The sequence below is a fragment of the Amblyraja radiata genome, chromosome 7, assembly GCF_010909765.2.
Source record: "Amblyraja radiata isolate CabotCenter1 chromosome 7, sAmbRad1.1.pri, whole genome shotgun sequence".
NCBI classification, from domain to species: domain Eukaryota; kingdom Metazoa; phylum Chordata; class Chondrichthyes; order Rajiformes; family Rajidae; genus Amblyraja; species Amblyraja radiata.
In genome coordinates, this window is record NC_045962.1 from 34,572,528 (window position 1) to 34,590,587 (window position 18,060).

Here is an 18,060-nt window from a genome sequence, read left to right on the forward strand (position 1 = left end):
AGAGAGGGGAAGAAGCTGTTCCTGAGTCTGGCGGTGGTTTCAAGCTTCTGTACCTTGCATGGGCAAGTTAGAAACATAGTAAAATAGGTGTAGGAGCCGGAAGGAAGAGGAATGACCAGGGTGGGACAAATCATTTAAAAGAAACTCACGGGATCATAAGGATCTGCAGCATCTCGCGCTGGCTCATTGGGTAACCAGTTTGTATACTTCACAGGCTTCCCATTCACCCATCGTTCAAAGTTATCACTGTGCAGACCTATCCACACACTAGTTGATCTTTCCAGGAGCTGGATGGTTAAAAACGCTGTAAATTAAAAAAAGAAAATAATGTAATCTCAGGCTTCACTGCCAATGGCTGCAGTAATAATTGTTGCTTACCGACATGCATAAGGACAAACAAGTCATCAATTCCAGACCAAAACACAAAAGTAAAGCACAAAGCGCTGGAGGAACTCAGTGAGTCAAGTAGAATCAGTGGAGGGAATGGACAGGTGCCATTTCGGGTCAGGACTAACCTGAAACATAGTCTTGGTAAGTATTTTTCCATTTGTAACTTTTCTATCCAGAAGCAGCACAGTGAGTACAGAGTTCGAGTTGCTGCCTCAGGGCGCGAGAATCTGGGTTCGATTATGACGACAGGTGCTGTCTATACGTTGTTTGTACGTTCTACCTGTGACCGCATGTATATTTTCCGGGAGCTCTGGTTTCCTCCCACATTCCAAAGACTTGCAGGTTTGTAGGTTAATTGGCTTCTGTAAACTGTTGGAGACTGTGGAACCAACTCTCCAGGCTTGGGATCACAAGTCCCATCAGTGGAGGGAAATCGAGACACAAGGATCCACAGATGTTGGAATCATGAGCAGAAATGAAAGTGCTGGACGAACTCAGCAGGTTGGGCAGCATCTGTGGAGGAAATGGACAGACGGCGCTTCGGGTCGGGACCTTTCTTCAGACTGTGGAGAGTAACTTACTCTATAGTTCCATCTGAGAATACCTGTGTCACTGTCCTTAATTTAGGCACCGACGATTAAACCAAAAACAGATCTAAATTATATTACAGGTCCACCACTGGTTTTCTGGCAACTGATGGTCTGGCACCTCCTTTAATCTGGTGGGGGGGAAAGATTTAATAGGAACATTTTCACACAAAGGGTGGTAGGTGTATGTAACGGGTTGCTGGTAGGGGTGGTTGAGGCAGGTACTATCACAATGTTTAAGAAATATTTAGACAAGCTCATGGATAGGACAGGTTTAGAGGGATATGGGCCAAATGTAGGCAGGTGGGACTAGTGTAGATGGAACATGTTGATCGGCATGGGCAAGTTAGAAACATAGAAAAATAGGTGCACGAGGAGGCCATACGGCCCTTTGAGCCTGCACCACCATTCAATATGATGATGGCTGATCATCTAAAATCAGTACCCCATTCCTGCTTTTTCCCCATATCCCTGGATTCCTTTAGCCCTGGGAGCTAAATCTAAATCTTTGTTAGATTTAGCAGTTGAAATTCCCTGGGCGGCCACAGAAGGCGCTGCTTGTGGCACGCACTCTTTCGAGACGTGTCCCTCCATCCCAAAAGAGTTATTTGCTTACATCTGTAGTTGTTGGTGGCGGTCCCTTGGTTTTGTGCAATCCTTTACTTATTTTGCTTACGTTAAACCCTAGCCATGGCTTCTAAGTAAGGTCCAAGTGGCAGTCATGTTGTCAAGTGTAAGCACATTTAATATTTGTTTTATTGAAGTTTCTAGCAGGGTGTGATTAGTGGGTCAGAGGTGTATTGTTGTATCATTATTAATTGACCTCTGTTGGTCTGGCAAAACGGATAATCCGGGCAAGGCTCTGGAACCAAGGGTGCCGAAAAATCACTGGTGGACCTGCAGCCACTTTTAATTACCTTGTTCTATCTCATTTTCTATTGTAGCGAGGTTGCCTCCATGTATTGTACAAAACATTTGAGAGGAATACCAATGCTTTAGTTGTCTCTTGTCCTTTGGTACATAAACCAGGAAACACTGTAACAAGAACAACAAAAGCCACAAGTAAAGTATTTCTTTACGCTGCAATCTTTGAATCACAAGTAATTATTCTGAAAATGCTAAGTGCAGTTCAATTTAGCTATGAAAAGTAGAATCTACCGCTGAGAAATTAATCTAATATCACTGACATTTAACACATTATATTGGATGGTGACACCATGCATCGGAACTGAATGCTGTCTGTGTGGAGTTTCCACGTTCTCCCTGTGGCTGAGTGTTCCCTCCGCATGATCCGGTTTCCTCCCACATCCTAAAGACGTGCAAGTTTGTAAGTTAATAGGCCTCTAAATTGCCCCTAGTGTGGGGACTGGATGAGAAGGTGGGATTACTGGTGTGTATGGGTGACCGATGGTTTGCGTGGACACGGTGGGCCGAAGGGCCTGTTTCCATACAATATCTTTCAATCAATCAACCACCATTTGTTAAGACAAAAAATAGCAGTTGCAATTTAATTATCTATATATAATAGGGAGCTTGTTGCCTTAAAATAATGAAAGTTGCAATAATGATTTAACTGGTCTCACAATTAAATATATATTCTCAGCCTAATGGGTGGCACGGTGGTACTGTGGTAGAGTTGCTGCCTTACAGCACCAGAGATCAGCGTTCGATCCTGACTACTGATGCTGTCTGTATGGAGTTTGTATGTTCTCCCTGTGACCGCATGGGTTTTCTCTGGGTGCTCCGGCTTCCTCCAGGGATGTGCAGGTTTATAGCTTTGGTAAAATTGTAAATTGTCCCTATTGTGTAGGATAGTGTTAAGCCCCTGTCCCACTTCGGAAACCTGAACGGAAATCTCTGGAGACTTTGCGCCCCACCCAAGGTTTCCGTGCGGTTCCCGGAGGTTGCAGGTAGTGGAAGCAGGTAGGGAGACTGACAAAAACCTCTGGGAACCGCATGGAAACCTTAGGTGGGGTGCAAAGTCTCCAGAGGTTTCCGTTCAGGTTTCCTAAGTGGGACAGGGGCATCAGTGTGCAGGATGATCGCTGGTCGGTGTGGACTCGGTGGGCCGAAGGGCCTGTTTCCTTACTGTAAAGTCTGTGTTAAGACTGTTTAGTCCACAAAATACAGCTGTCAAAAATATTCTACAGCTAAAATCACCTTATTTTCAAAATAAAGCCATCCTTTTGGGCACGAGATGTCGGGCAGGTAACGATCGACCGTTGGAACCTCTACGAGTGATATATTGTGACGTTTACAGATGAAAGGAAGAGACAGAAAGCACTTGCTGTCACCCCATCGCCCTGTGGGTACAGATGCAAACAAGCGTAAAATTACTGTACGGCATTCCGACATAATCAGACTAGGAAGTGGATTTAAAGCCTCTGAAACGGACTCCACTGTTTTTTAAAATCACTGCCCATCCTTAATCTCAGCTTCTGTCATTCAGAGGTACACACAAAATGCTGGAATAACTCAGCGGGACAGGCAGCATCTCGGAGAAAAGGAATGGGTGACATTGAGGGTCGAGACCCTTCTTCAGACTGATGGAGTATGGAGGCCAGGTCAGGTCAGGACGGGAAATTCCCACTCCTGGTGTGTCCAATGCGTTTCTACGGAAGCAGGTAAAATTTTGCAACCACATTTATTCAGAAATGCCAAACATTTAAACCGCTTCCCATTCTCATACTTGACCTTTCTTTCCTGGGCCACCTCCACTGTCAGTGTGAAGCCACAAGCAAAATGGAGGAACAGCACCTCAAATGTCGCTTGAGCAGCTTACAACCCAGTGGTATTGATTTCTCTAATTTCAAGTAACCCTTGCATCCCCTCTCTATCCCTCCCCACCCTAATTGTCCTGCTAGTTTTACTGTCTGTACCCCCTCATTATCATGACCTCCACAGCTAACAATGGACCATTGTGGGCTCTTTGGTCATTGGTATCGCTCTGATCTGTTCTGTACCTTTTCATACCCCTTGTTTCCCTATCCCCGACTCAGTCTGAAGAAGGGCATCGCCAACAGTCTGTCTGTCCCTCTCTTCTTTGTTGTTTTTTAGTATGTGTTATATGTGTGTTTTTAGTGTTCTTTAGCTTGTTTTATGTGGGGGTTGGGGGAAACCGTTTTTAATCTCTTACCACAACGGAGATGCAATTTTTTCTGTATCGTATCTCCGTCCGCAATACGGCCTAACATCGAGGAGTTGGCGACCTTTGCTGGACACCGATTTCGAGAGTTCCATTGCGAGAGTGTGCAGGACTTTAACATCATGTAGCCTGCGATCCCTTTGTCAGGGATCGACCTCCGAGCTCTACCGCGGGTGGCTGTGGACTATAACATCGTGGAGCCCATGGTCTCTGGTCAGAGGCGGAGTTTGGGAACTCAAAGCCGCAGGAGCTTCGACCGCCCCGATGCAGGAGGTTCGAATGCCCCGACGCGGGAGGTTCGAATGGTCCCGGCCCAGGAGGTTCAACTGCCGGCTGTGGGAGCTTTGATCGCCCCAACGCGGCAGCTTTGATCACCAGCTGCGGGAGCTTCGATTGCCCCGACGGATGGTTCGACTGCCCCAATCGCGGGAGAAAAATGAGGGAAGAAGATTAGACTTTATTGCCTTCCATCACAGTGAGGATTGTGGGGAATCCGCAGTGGTGGATGTTTATGTTAACTTTTATGTAGTTGTGTGTCTTGTTGCTTTTTTAGTACGGCTGTCTGGTAATTCGCATATCACTGGACCTTTGAAACCCAAAGCGTAAACTATTCCTTTACTCCAGTGATGCTATCTGACCCGCTGAGTTACTCAGCATTTTGCACCTATCCTCGGTGTGAACCAGCATCTGCCATTCCTTCCTAGTTACTCAGAATAACTTGATATTTTCCAAATTCCAGATAATTCACTGAATTAGATTACACAGTTGACACAGTGGAATAGAACATAGAAAAGAACAGCACACAGTGTCTGTGTCAAACATGATGTCAAATTAAACTAATCTTTGTCAGAATTTTCATTTTTAGGAGATTAGAAGGATGCAGTATCAGGCTCGGTTAGTTAGAGCTCGAAGCCCTGTGCAATGCTACACTTCAACAGACTAAATAGAGTCATATAGCAAAGAAACGCCCTTCAGCCCAACTCGTCCACGCCAACCAAGATGCCCCATCCAACAAGAATTCTCCGGTGCATAATTGAAAAAACATTGTACTGTAATAAACTTAATGTCTACTTAATGATGTCATATAAAGTCATACAGAATGGAATTAGGCCCTTCAGCCTAATCTGTCCATGCCAACCAAGATGCCCCATCAAAGCTAGTCCTATTTCCCTGCATTTGGCCCATATATCTCCAAACTTTCCTGTCCACATAGCTGTCCTTTTAAATATTGTTATAGTACCTGCCTCAACCACCTCCTTTGGCAGCTCATTCCATATACCCAGGGCCGGCCTTAGGCCAATTGAACCGATTTTTCCAAATTGGGTCCCGCGCCCAAGGGAGGCCCGGTGTTAATTTTCCGTATTTCATATGGAAATACAAATTTGCTTTGTTAAATAAAGATTTAAAAAAAAAACATTCGCCATACAGATTTTTTTACAAAACGAACATGGATAAGAAGCGCTGCACAGCCATCAGACACAAATGATGTGTTAACTGCTACTGTAGCACTTGTTAACAGCCAGTAGTTAACAAGTAGTTATCCAATGCGTCATCAATGCATCGATCCACATCAGTTAATGTAATTGTGTTTTTGAAGAAGTATTAATGACGCTGCGTTCCTTTGAATACAATTCACGCGGCGTCATTAACACTTCTTCAAAACATAATTACATTTACTGAGGAATGTAGATCGATGCATTAATGACACACTGAGAATTTCTTAAAACTGACCATCATGATTGAGGACTTCTTGGTGAGATTCTTGGTCTGCAGCAGGTTAGTAATTTAATTTACCTACCGACCCACGTTGTGTCTCTCTGTCTTTCGCTCTCTCCCTCCCTCTCTCTCTCTCTCGCGCGCTCTCTCTCTCCCGTTCCCCACCTCTCTCTCTAGCTAGTTCGGCAATCGCGGAATCATTGACGTTCTGCAGTAGACAAAAATGCTGGAGAAACTTAGCGGGTGAGGCAGCATCTATGGAGCAAAGGAAATATGCAACGTCTTCAGACACGGCTATTTCCTTCCTCCATAGATGCTGCCTCAAGCCCTGTCCCACTGTGCGAGTTCACCAAAGAGCTTAAAATCTCTGTGTAACATCTCTGTCCCTATCTTCAAATTCCCACTTTGAAATAAAATACAACTTTCGACTTGCCTACGTGTTAAAAAGTATCAAATCTTTACATCCTGAGTATATTTTACTCGTGGACATTTTTCAACGTTGAAAAATCTTCACGAGTTACCACGTTTCCCGAGTACCTGCCGTTAGCGCTAAGAAATGGCATGTTGGCATTTATAACAGAGGAATCTAATATAGGAGCAAAGAGGTCCTTCTGCAGTTGTACAGAGTTCTAGTGAGACTGCACCTGGAGTATTGTGTGCAGTTTTGGTCCATTAATTTGAGGAAGGACATTCTTGCTATTGAGGGAGTGCAGCGTAGGTTTACAAGGTTAATTCCCGGGATGGCGGGACTGTCATATGCTGAGAGAATGGAGCGGCTGAGCTTGTACATTCTGGAGTTTAGAAGGATAAGAGGGGATCTCATTGAAACATATAAGATTGTTAAGGGCTTGGACACACTAGAGGCAGGAAACATGTTCCCGATGTTGGGGGAGTCCAGAACCGGGGGCCACAGTTTAAGAATAAGGAGTAAGCCATTTAGAACGGAGACGAGGAAATACTTTTTCACACAGAGAGTGATGAGTGTGGAATTCTCTGCCTGAGAGGGCGGTGGAGGCAGGTTCTCTGGATGCTTTCAAGAGAGAGCTAGATAGGGCTCTTAAAAATATCGGAGTCAGGGGATATGGGGAGAAGGCAGGAACGGGGTACTGATTATGGATGATCAGCCATGATCACATTGAATGAATGTGATATGAAAGTGAATTAGACGTCAAATTAAACTTATTTTTATGCTTTATCTGGTGGGATAAATTGTAGACTTGATCTTTAAAATCTCAAAATTTTGTAACATTGCTAGAAAATGTACCTGCATCTTGGAGGTCGAAGGTTAGGCTGTTAGCCAAGAAAGATAGACTTTGTTATCCCTCAGTACAGCAACATCAAGAACGATGTTGCTGTACTGAGTTATAGCCAAGTCTATCCCTCATTGCTAGCAGCTGATGGGAAGTGGCTGTAAAGTGGGAAGCGGCTGTAAAAGAACCCGACCCCCCCTTCTCAACGCTCCTGCCCTCCCCGCAACTTTACCCCTGGCTAGACTCCCCACACGCTGTGAAAGGAACTCTCCCCCGAATTGTCATATTACTCACGACACGTGACTCATTTATAATTATTTATTATATTTCTATGAAAAATTTTCCCAATTGGGCCCCGCATCTCCTAAGGCCGGCCCTGGTGCTGGAAGAACTCTGTGGGTCAGGTATCATCTGTGGCGGGAATAGTACCTAAATTAAGGACAATGACACAGGTATTCCCAGATGGAAGTATAAAGTGAGGTTTCCCTCCACAGCCTGAAGAAAGATCCCGACCAGAAACTTTGCCTGTCCATTCCCTCCACAGTTGCTGCCTGACCCGCTGAGTTCCTCCAGCATTTTGCTTTCAAATTAGGCAATATTTTTCCATATTGTGGCAGACTGATGTGACGTGTGTAATTGTGGACTTATGATATTAGATTTTAGACTTTAAAGATACAGTGTGGGAACAGGCCCTTCAGCCTACCGAATCTGCGCCGACCAGCGATCACCCCGTACACAGTAGCACATTCCTGCAACCCAGGGACAAATTACAATTTACAGAAGCCAATTAACCTACAAACCTGCACGTCTTTGGAATGTGGGAGGAAACCAGAGCACCCGGGGAAAATCCAAACGGTCACAGGGAGAACGTGTAAACTCCCTACAGACAGCACCTGTAGTCAGGATCGAACCCGGCTTTCTGCCGCTGTGAAGCTGCAACTCTTCCGCTGTGCCGCCTTGCATCTCTTAACTATTGCTCTATGTTAACGACCGATACCTAGTACTCTCCCATTTTATAACTAGAACAATTATCTCACCAGACAGTAAAGTGGCAAATGTATTGACTGGTTTAATGGAATAATTACCTGTTTTTGCTGACAGATAAACGCATCTGCCACTACGCTTGTGTAAAAGGCTCGGATAGTTGACATCCCAGTTGTTGTAATACAAAGGTGAATCATCTGTCCAGCTGGAGACAAATGAAGCATTTCCTTGGATAATAATCGTGAATAATTGATAAAGGATGTTTCAAAAAATGTTTTGACTGTTCATCCTTACCGGAATCCAGTTTTGGGATTTTCTGCGTATAACCCAATCCACCACTTTTCATGCCCATTTGCTAAGAGCTGCGGAAAACATTAAACATTTCATGACATAATACTGCAAAAACACGTCCCTTTTGTCTGCTTTCTGGAACATGACAACATCAAATAATAATCAGTCCAAAAAAAAGCCAAGAGGTAACAGAATCAGAATCAGAATCGTACTTTATTTGCCAAGTATGTTTTGCAACATACGAGGAATTTCATTTGCCAAGTCAGTCACACAAATAGAAGCATCAAATCACCCAAAACACATTTTAACATGAACATCCACCACAGTGACTCCTACACATTCCTCACTGTGATGAAAGGTGAAATAAAGTTCAAGTCTCTTCCCTGGTCATCAAAATGCAAGTTCATAAGACATAAGAGTAGAATTAGGCCATTCCGCCCAATGCGTCTGCTCCGACAAGAGTTGGTCTTGGCATCATGTTCGGCACAGACATTGTGGGCCGAAGGGGCATTCTCTGTGCTGTACTGCTCTATGTTCTAGTCCACGACACATTCCTAACTATTTAATTGAATAAACAAAAGTGATCCAGGTTGTGTTTTCAAGACTTCGATCTGATTCGGAGGTAGTTGGGAGGTCAAGACCACCTAGAGAGCGGCCCTGACCTCCCATCTAGCTCATTGGATACCTTTGAACTATCTTTAATTGGACTTTACTGACTTTATTTTGCAGTAAACGTTATATCCTTTACATGAGTAGATCCTGACTACAGGTGCCGACTGTACAGAGTTTGAATGTTCTCCCTGTGAGTGGGTTTTCTCCGGTTTCCTTCTGCACGCCAAAGACGTACAGGTTTGAAGGTTCATTGCCTTTCAAAATTGGAAATAGTTCCTTGTGGGGAAGATAGTGCTAGTGTGTGCAGGGTGAACGCTGGTTAGCATGGATTTGGTGGGCTGAAGACCCTGTTTCTATGCTGTATCTCTAAAAGAAACGAAACCTTAAATAGAATAGAATAGTTTCTTTATTGTCATTGTAACATGAATCATGTACAACGAAATTTAAAAATGTCAGACAGTCAGTGCACCATTCAAACATTTCTAAAAGCTAACGATACATACAAGGTAAAATATTAAAAAAAAGATAAACAACTAAAATAAATATCATGAAAATAGCACGCATAAACACCCAACCCTACATCCTTCTGTCGATTTCACAGTGTACCACAGTCCCTTAGTATGTATCGCCCCTGCGTTCCTTGGCGGCTACATTTAGTGCCTTTATAGCAGTGGGGTAAAAACTGTTTTTAAGTCTGTTTGTCCTTGTCCTTGTAGATCTGCACCGTCTGCCTGACGGCAACAGTTCAAACAGGGAGTGTCCGGGGTGGGAAATGTCCTTTATAAAAACTAAACTAAACCCAAAATTAAACCAAACTAAACTAAACCAAACTAAACCTAACCAAACTAAACCTAACCAAACTAAACCTAACCAAACCTATCCAAACTAAACCTAACCAAACTAAACCTAACCAAACTAAACCTAACCAAACTAAACCTAACCAAACTAAACCTAACTAAACTAAACCTAACCAAACTTACCCAAACCTAACTTAACCAAACCTAACTTAACCAAACTAAACTTGACCTGTGATATCATTGGTTATTCTGCTCCAATGTGAAACTTCTTCAGAGTTCACCTTACCCTTGACATCCTGTTTTGAATGAAGTTCTGTTCTTTCTGGGTCGTTATGGAAACCAAGTTGCTTCCCATCAGGCTGCAGGCTACAACCGCTGCCAGCCACTTGCCTTCGGTTTCAAAGAACAAATACTCCGCTCCTTGAAAGAAGAACCAAGGTGCAAATGCCAGCTGTTCTTCTATACAGAGGAAACAATTCACAATATGTTTTAACAATGATGCAGCTACACATGCCACTAACAAAGAACATTATTGAATCGAAAGATGCAACATTTAAAGCAGGCCCTTGGGACCACTGAGCCCAAGCCGACCATCGATCAACTGTTCACACTAGTTCTACGTGATCCCACTCCCTACATACTAGGGGCAATTTACAGAGGGTCAATTAACCTACAAACCCGCACGTCTTTGGAATGTGGGAGGAAACCGGAGCACCTGGAGGAAACCCACGCAGACAAGGAGAATGTACAAACTCCACATAAACAGTGCCTGAGATCAAGATCAAACTTGGGTTTCTGGCGCTGTGAGGCTGCGGCTCTAACAGCTGCATCCCTGTGCCGCCCCGTTAGCATTAGAAGATAAACACCGTGCAAGATGGTGCTAAAGCCAGGCTATTCTCAGCGAGCTGGTCCTAGAAGAGGAACTACGATCATACATTACAATCGCTCCACTCTTAAAACTTTATTTGCACTCTGGGTGGCTTGATTGCAATCATGTATAGTCTTTACGTTGACTGGAAAGCACGCAACAAAAAGCTTTGCACTGCATCTCGGTACACATGACAATAATAAATTAAACTAAACAAAATCTCTGGGGAAAAGGAATAGGTGAGGGTTTTGGCTTGGAACCCTTCTTCAAACTGAAAGATAGAAGTGGTGGGGAGGGGTGAGGGTGGGTGGAACTGGTGGCGAGAAAAGGCCAGAACAAATCAGGTCAGGCCACAGATGACCTCAGGAAGGGTGGAGCCCATAATGACCCGTTGTTGGCTGGGGAAGGTGTGATAACGAAAAGGATACAAGGATGCAAACTAGTAGGACTTATAAGGTACTATTCCATGTTTTGCGTTCTTAAAACCAGAGAAGAATCTTTCTCACTTTTGAATTTCTGGTTCTGAAAATCCCAGGCAGGTACTTTACCAACTACACCACAAAAATTATTATTGTGAACACGGGGGAGGGGAAAAATGGAACATTATGTTAGTAAGGAGTTACCCTGAGGGAATCTCCACTACTCTGATGCAATCCACCGCTATCAAGGAGGAAGTGCCATTGCATCCAAGTGAGTTATTTAATTGTTGCGAGGATCTGTGCCCTATAGTGGCATTTTCTTTTTAGAAATGGGCTTAGATCTAAAAAGAACAACATTTCTTTGTTTGAAGAGGTGTGATGGGTTTTATGATGTGATGTTGCTATCCTACAGAGACCCAAGGCTTTTGTTTAGTTTAGAGGTACAGCGCGGAAATAAGCCCTTCGGCCCACCGAGTGTGCGCTGACCATTGAGCATTCCGTACACTAGCACTACTCTACACACTAGGGACAATTTACAATCTTCACAAAATCCAATTAACCTACAAAACGTCTTTGGAGTGTCGGAGGAAACCAGAGCACCCGGGGAAAACGGACACAGGGAGAACATACAAACTGTACAGACTGCACTCGTAGCCAGGATTGAACCCGGATCTGCTGCCACTCTCCAGGCAGCAACTCGACCGCTGCTCCACCGCACCGCCCATTCTAAGGAAATGTTTATCTTGTTTTCTCCCTCAATAATGTCTTAAGTCTCCTGTTCCGTTGTCGCTACATGTGATAATTCAACAAAAACACAAAGTGCGGATCAGGCAGCATTTCTGGAGATCGTTTTGGGTCAAGCCCCTTCTTCAGACTGAACCAGAACGTCACCTATCCATGTTCTCCAGGGATGCTGCCTGACACGCTGAGTTACTCCAGCCCTTTGTGTCATTTTTTTTGGTAAACCAACATTTGCAGTTTCTTCCTTCTCACAATTCAACTCTTGACTATCGTCTTGATTCTGTGCCAACCAGCGATCATTGTACACTAGTTCTATCCTACAGACCAAGGGACAATTTACAGAAGCCAATTAACCTACAAACCTGCATGACTTTGGGATGTGGGAGGAATCCCGAGTACCCGGAAGAAACGGGTCATGAGACACAGACACAGATGCACACACAGACACATAAAACAAACAATAATAGTGCAAAAATACAAAACCGATGCCCACGTCAATGGAGTTCAGAGCTTATTTGGAGCGTTTTGTGTTTAAAAGCCTGATGGCTGTAGGGAGGAAGCAGGGAGGACATACAAACTCTGTACAGACAGCACTGTAGTCAGAATAGAACCTGGGTCTCTGGCGCTGTGAGGCAACAATTCTACCGCTGCGCCACAGTGCCACCCAGGTATGGAGATAGTTCATTGTGAAATGTATAACTCTTTTGTAGTTTTGCAGCCACTGTGCTGTGTTGGGGACTTAACTTTGTTATGTTTAGTTACTTATGCTTACCGTCAACATACCAGTCTGCTTTTTTCAGTTCAGTTCCTGAAAAAAAATTATATTAGATGTATTATTTAATATATTTATTATCATTTATTATTATATATTATTTATTTATTATTATTTATTAGCAACATTACTGATTGTCAGTGCTTTATTGTGGACTAAATGGTGCTGGTACACTTGAGTTTGGCTTGTTTGTATTTCTAGTGTTATCTGTTCAATAAATATTCTCCAATTTTAGGTAACCTCTAACCAACCCTCCCACCTTTCTCCCCCACACCCGTCTCCTTTTTTTTCTCTCCCCCTCCCCCCCATCCCTCCCCCGTACCCCACCTTGATTTGCACGTTTCTGCCCCTCTCCCTCCATCTACATTCCTTCCTCTGGCTTCACAATTTGCAACTCTTCAATCCATTTGTCTGACACCCACTATCTTCTCATGCCTGGCCTTTGTTACAACCATCTGCCTACCAACCGGAGAGAAGAGGGAGTGACCGGGGTGAGATTGCTCCCTGATTATGCCGGCGACCTTGCTGAGGCAACGTGAAGTGTAGATGGAGTCAATGGAAGGGAGGTTGGCTTGCGTGATGGTCTGGGCTGCGTCCACAACGTGTAGAGATGCCGGTTCACAGTACCAGTGCATGGTGTCACTAAGAGAAGCCAACACCTTCAAGTCTGAAGAAGGGTTTCCACCCGAAACGTTGCCTATTTCATTCGCTCCAAAGATGCTGCCTCACCCGCTGAGTTTCTCCAGCATTTTTGTCTACCTTCATGGTTTGAAACATGTTTTTTACCTTTTGGCATTTTGCAAACCCATCCCAGCTTCTCATCACACTGAAAAGGTGCAAGGGTTTTATCAAATCTGTAAGCAGCGCAGATTCTGAGGTCGTCATTTTTATCTTTGTCCAGCGAAAACAGAGACACAACCTGCAGAACAAGCAACGACAAGATAGACAGTCAGAGACAACATGAGTTATTTTCCTTCAGTTTATTTATTTTTCATTTCCTAATGAATAAATCATTTGATTTTTATTTGTTATGTGACCATTTGGGAGAAAATTCAAAAAGTTTTTTTTGCTCACATTTTTTATTTTCTTGAGGGCCTGAGCTATCGGGAGAGATTGTGCAGGCTACGACTGTATTCCTTAGAGGACGAAAGTGATCTTATAGAGGTGTGTAAGATCATGAGGGAATAGATAGGGGAATGCACAGTGTCTTTTACTCAAGATCGAGGAATCAAGAATGAGAAGACACAGGTTTAAGGTGAGAGTTTAGTTTAGAGATACAGCGTGGGAAACAGGCCCTTTGACCCACCGAATCCACTCCAACCAGCGATCACCCTGTACACCAGCACTTTCCTACACACTAGGGACAATTTACAATTTACCGAAAAGCCAATTAACCTACAAACCTGTACATCTTCGGAGTGTGGGAGGAAACCGAAGCACCCAGAGAAAACCCACACAGTTACAGGGAGAAGGTACAAACTCCATACAGACAGCACCCGTAGTCAGGTTGGAACCCTGGTCACTGGCGTTGTTAGGCAACAACTCTACCACTGTGCCACCCCATACTGTGGAAGCAATGTATGATGATGCCAGACCAAGGACAATCATGTTTTGTCTTTGAACTTTCACTAAAAGTAGATTAATAACGAATGTTTTTCCCAGTCCACAAGAAGCAATAAAAAAAGATTCCTTGATGATTTTAAACAGCCTCTTGTTGTATTATTGAAAACACTTCTTTGGCTTTGCGCTAAACTTGGTTCTTTCTCTCAGACATAATGGAGCATAGAACAGAACACAGGATGAGACCCTTCGGCCCACACTGTCCATGCAAATAATGGTGCCAAATTAAACTAATCCAGTCTGCCTCCATTCCCTCGTAACTGTCTACGTGCCTCTTGAACATAGAGTCATACTGCGTGGCTTACCCCTTATTCTTAAACTGTGGCCCCTGGTTCTGGTCTCCCCCGACATTGGGAACATGTCCTAACCCTTAATAATCTTATATGTTTCAATAAGATCCCCTCTCATCTTTCTAAATTCCAGAGTATACAAGCCCAGCCGCTTCATTCTATCAACATATGACAGTCTCGCCATCCCGGGAATTAGCCTCGTGATCCTACGCTGCACTCCCTCAATAGCAAAAATGTTTTAACTCAAATCTGGAGACCAAAACAGCACACAATACTCCAGGTGTGGTCTCACTAGGGCCCTGTATAACTGCAGAAGGACCTCTTTGCTCCTATACTCAACTCCTCTTGTTATGAAGGTCAACATGCCATTCGCTTTCTTCACTGCCTGCTGTGCCTGCATGCTTACTTTCAGTGACTGATGAATAAGGATCCCCAGATCCCATTGGACTTCCCCTTTTCCCAACTTGACACCATTTAGATAATAATCTGCCTTCCTGTTTTTACTACCAAAGTGGATAACCTCACATTTATCCATATTAAACTGCATCTGCCATGCATCTGCCCACTCCCCCAACCTGTCCAAGTCACCCTGTATTCTCATAGCATCCTCCTCACAGTTCACACTGCCACCCAGCTTTGTGTCATCTGAAAATTTGCTAATGTTACTTTGAATCCCTTCATCCAAATCATTGATGTATATTGTAAATAACTGCGGTCCCAGCACCGAGCCTTGCGGAACCCCACTAATCACTGCCTGCCATTCTGAAAGGGATCCGTTAATCCCTACTCTTTGTTTCCTGTCTGCCAACCAATTTTCTATCCATGTCAGCACCCTACCCCCAATACCATGTGTTCTAATTTTGCCCACTAATCTCCTATGTGGGACCTTATCAAATGCTTTCTGAAATCCAGGTACACTACATCCACTGGCTCTCCCTTGTCCATTTTCCCAGTTACATCTTCAAAAAAGTCCAGATTAGTCAAGCATGATTTCTCCTTCGTAAATCCAAGCTGACTCGGACCGATCCTGCTACTGCTATCCAAATGTGCCGCTATTTCATCTTTTATAATTGACTCCAGCATCTTCCACCACAATTAAAATGAAATTAAAAGCAAGTGTCACTTTAGTGCCAGCGGGAGATTTTTGTCAAACACTATCAGTCATTCCACGAGGTACCAAAGCAGATGATTTGAAAGCCTGAATTATACCATCATATATTTGAGAAAATTTTAAACTTGAAAACCAATATGTAATGACATTTGTCAGGAGATCCATCTGCAAGAGTTTGCTTCAAATTTATTCACATTTTGGGGAAATTAAAACAAAAAAAAAATCAACAGGAATATTTCAATGATGAGCTGTTTTCCCAAAATGAATAAGTGAACAACATAGAATTTAGAACAGTACAGCACAGGAACAGGCCCTTCGCCCCACAATCACTGTGCCGAACATGATGCCAAGACCAACTCTTATCTGCCTGCACATAATCCATATCCCTCCATTCCCTGCATATCCACGCCAATCCAAAAGTCTCCTAAATGCCATTATTGAACTGCAGATGCTGGTTTACAAAATAGGACACAAAGTGCTGGAGTAACTCAGCAGTCAGGCAGCATCTCTGAAGAACATGGATACGTGACATTTCATGTCAGACCCTTCTTCAGAAGGGGTCCAATCCTTCAAGGGGTGACATCTGAAATGTCACCTATCCTTGTTCTCTAGAATACTTCTTGTTGTATTATCGAACCATATATTTGGTATAACCATTTCTTTCTCTAGAGCCCTAGTGAGATCACACTTGGAATATTGTGTGCAGTTTTGGTCCCCTCATTTGAGGAAGGACATTCTTGCTATTGAGGGAGTGCAGCGTAGGTTTACAAGATTAATTCCCGGGATGGCGGGACTGTCATATGCTGAGAGAATGGAGCGGCTGGGCTTGTACTCTCTGGAGTTTAGAAGGATAAGAGGGAATCTTATTGAAACATATAAGATTGTTAAGGGTTTGGACACGCTAGAGGCAGGAAACATGTTCCCGATGTTGGGGGAGTTCAGAACCAGGGGCCACAGTTTAAGAATAAGGAGTAAGCCATTTAGAACAGAGACGAGGAAACACTTATTCTCGCAGAGAGTTGTGAGTCTGTGGAATTCTCTGCCTCAGGAGAAGGTGGAGGCAGGTTCTCTGGATGCTTTAAAGCGAGAGCTAGATAGGGCTCTTAAAGATAGCGGAGTCAGGGGATATGGGGAGAAGGCAGGAACGGGGTACTGATTGGGGATGATCAACCATGATCACATTGAATGGCGATGCTGGCTCGAAGGGCCGAATGGCCTACTCCTGCACCTATTGTCTTTTGTCTCTTAGATTGATTGATATGCAACATGCAAACAGGCTCTTCGGCCCACTGAGTCCATGCCGACCGCCGATTACCCGTTCACACTCATTCTGTTATCCCACTTTCACTTCCCCTCCTTACACACTCGGGGCAATTTACCAAAGCTAATTAACCTACAAACCTGCACCTCTTTGGAACGTGAGAGGAAACCGGAGCACCCGGAGAAAATCCACATCGTCACAGGGAGAAGTAAAAATAATTAGTAATGACTTACTGAGCTGCCATCACTCCATTTCCAGGAGCCAGCTGAAGTGGGATTCCTTTTGTTAAAGCCAATCCAAAACCATCTTTCATCTTCCCTAGAAAGGGAAACAAAATATTTAGGCTGTAATAACAAGAAACTGGAGATGCTTGTTTACCAAAGAAAGACACAACATGCTGGAGTAACTTAGCGGGCAACATTTCTGGAGAACAAGAATAGGTGATGTTTTGGGTCGCGACCCTTCTTCAGACAATATATTGAAGCTGATTTTTTTTCTAAATTCTATATTTTCAATATTAAAAACCTTCATGAGTTTTATTTCGTTTTGATGAGCGTGCAATATTTCCCTCCAGGGTGGCACAGTGGCGCAGTGGGTAGAGCTGTTGCCTCACAGTGCCAGAGAACACTGTGGGACTAAAGATGGAAATTAGACACTGGCTACAATCTTGCATATTACATGCAAATGTTTTATTAATATTCACTGTCCCTAATAAAATAAAATCAATCAATCAAGCAACACGGTTTAATCCTGACCTCAGGTTCTGTCTGTGTGGAGTTTGCACGTTCTCCCTGTGACCACATGGGTTTCTTTCGGGTGCTCTTGTTTCCTCCCACATCCCAAAGAACTGTGGTTAATTGGTGCTCTGTAAACTGCCCCTGGTGTGTGAGGAGTGGATGAGAAAGTGGGATAAGATAGAACTAGTGTGAACGGGAGATCAATGGTCGGCGTGGACTTTGTGGACCGAAGAGACTGTTTCCATACTATATCTCAAAACTAAAACTAAACTAAATGATCTATTTCAAAGGCACTCAAGATTTCTCGATTGTGTTCTTTCACTATGTGTTCTTTCACTATGTGTTCTTTCACTATGATAAACCAAAGACTAAAAGTTCCCATCATTTCAAAAGAGCAGCATCTAACTCTGTTCTACGGAGACACACACGCAGATGCTGAAATCTAGAGATAAAAACAAAGCACAAGGGT

General features: G+C 43.7%; 1 protein-coding gene across 1 annotated transcript in view; it reads right to left on the bottom strand.

Moving 5' to 3' along the window:
* Nucleotides 1-18,060, bottom strand: part of pla2r1 (phospholipase A2 receptor 1) — a 71,204-nt gene that overhangs the window by 16,897 nt on the left and 36,247 nt on the right. Inside the window, exons 14-22 of the mRNA XM_033024135.1 lie at nucleotides 17,088-17,172; nucleotides 13,359-13,491; nucleotides 12,573-12,608; nucleotides 10,059-10,231; nucleotides 8,367-8,434; nucleotides 8,174-8,277; nucleotides 3,138-3,280; nucleotides 1,895-2,012; nucleotides 150-304 (exon numbers count right to left, since the gene is read on the bottom strand). Coding sequence (XP_032880026.1) covers nucleotides 150-304; nucleotides 1,895-2,012; nucleotides 3,138-3,280; nucleotides 8,174-8,277; nucleotides 8,367-8,434; nucleotides 10,059-10,231; nucleotides 12,573-12,608; nucleotides 13,359-13,491; nucleotides 17,088-17,172 — 1,015 coding nt within the window. The remainder of the gene's footprint in view (nucleotides 1-149; nucleotides 305-1,894; nucleotides 2,013-3,137; nucleotides 3,281-8,173; nucleotides 8,278-8,366; nucleotides 8,435-10,058; nucleotides 10,232-12,572; nucleotides 12,609-13,358; nucleotides 13,492-17,087; nucleotides 17,173-18,060) is intronic.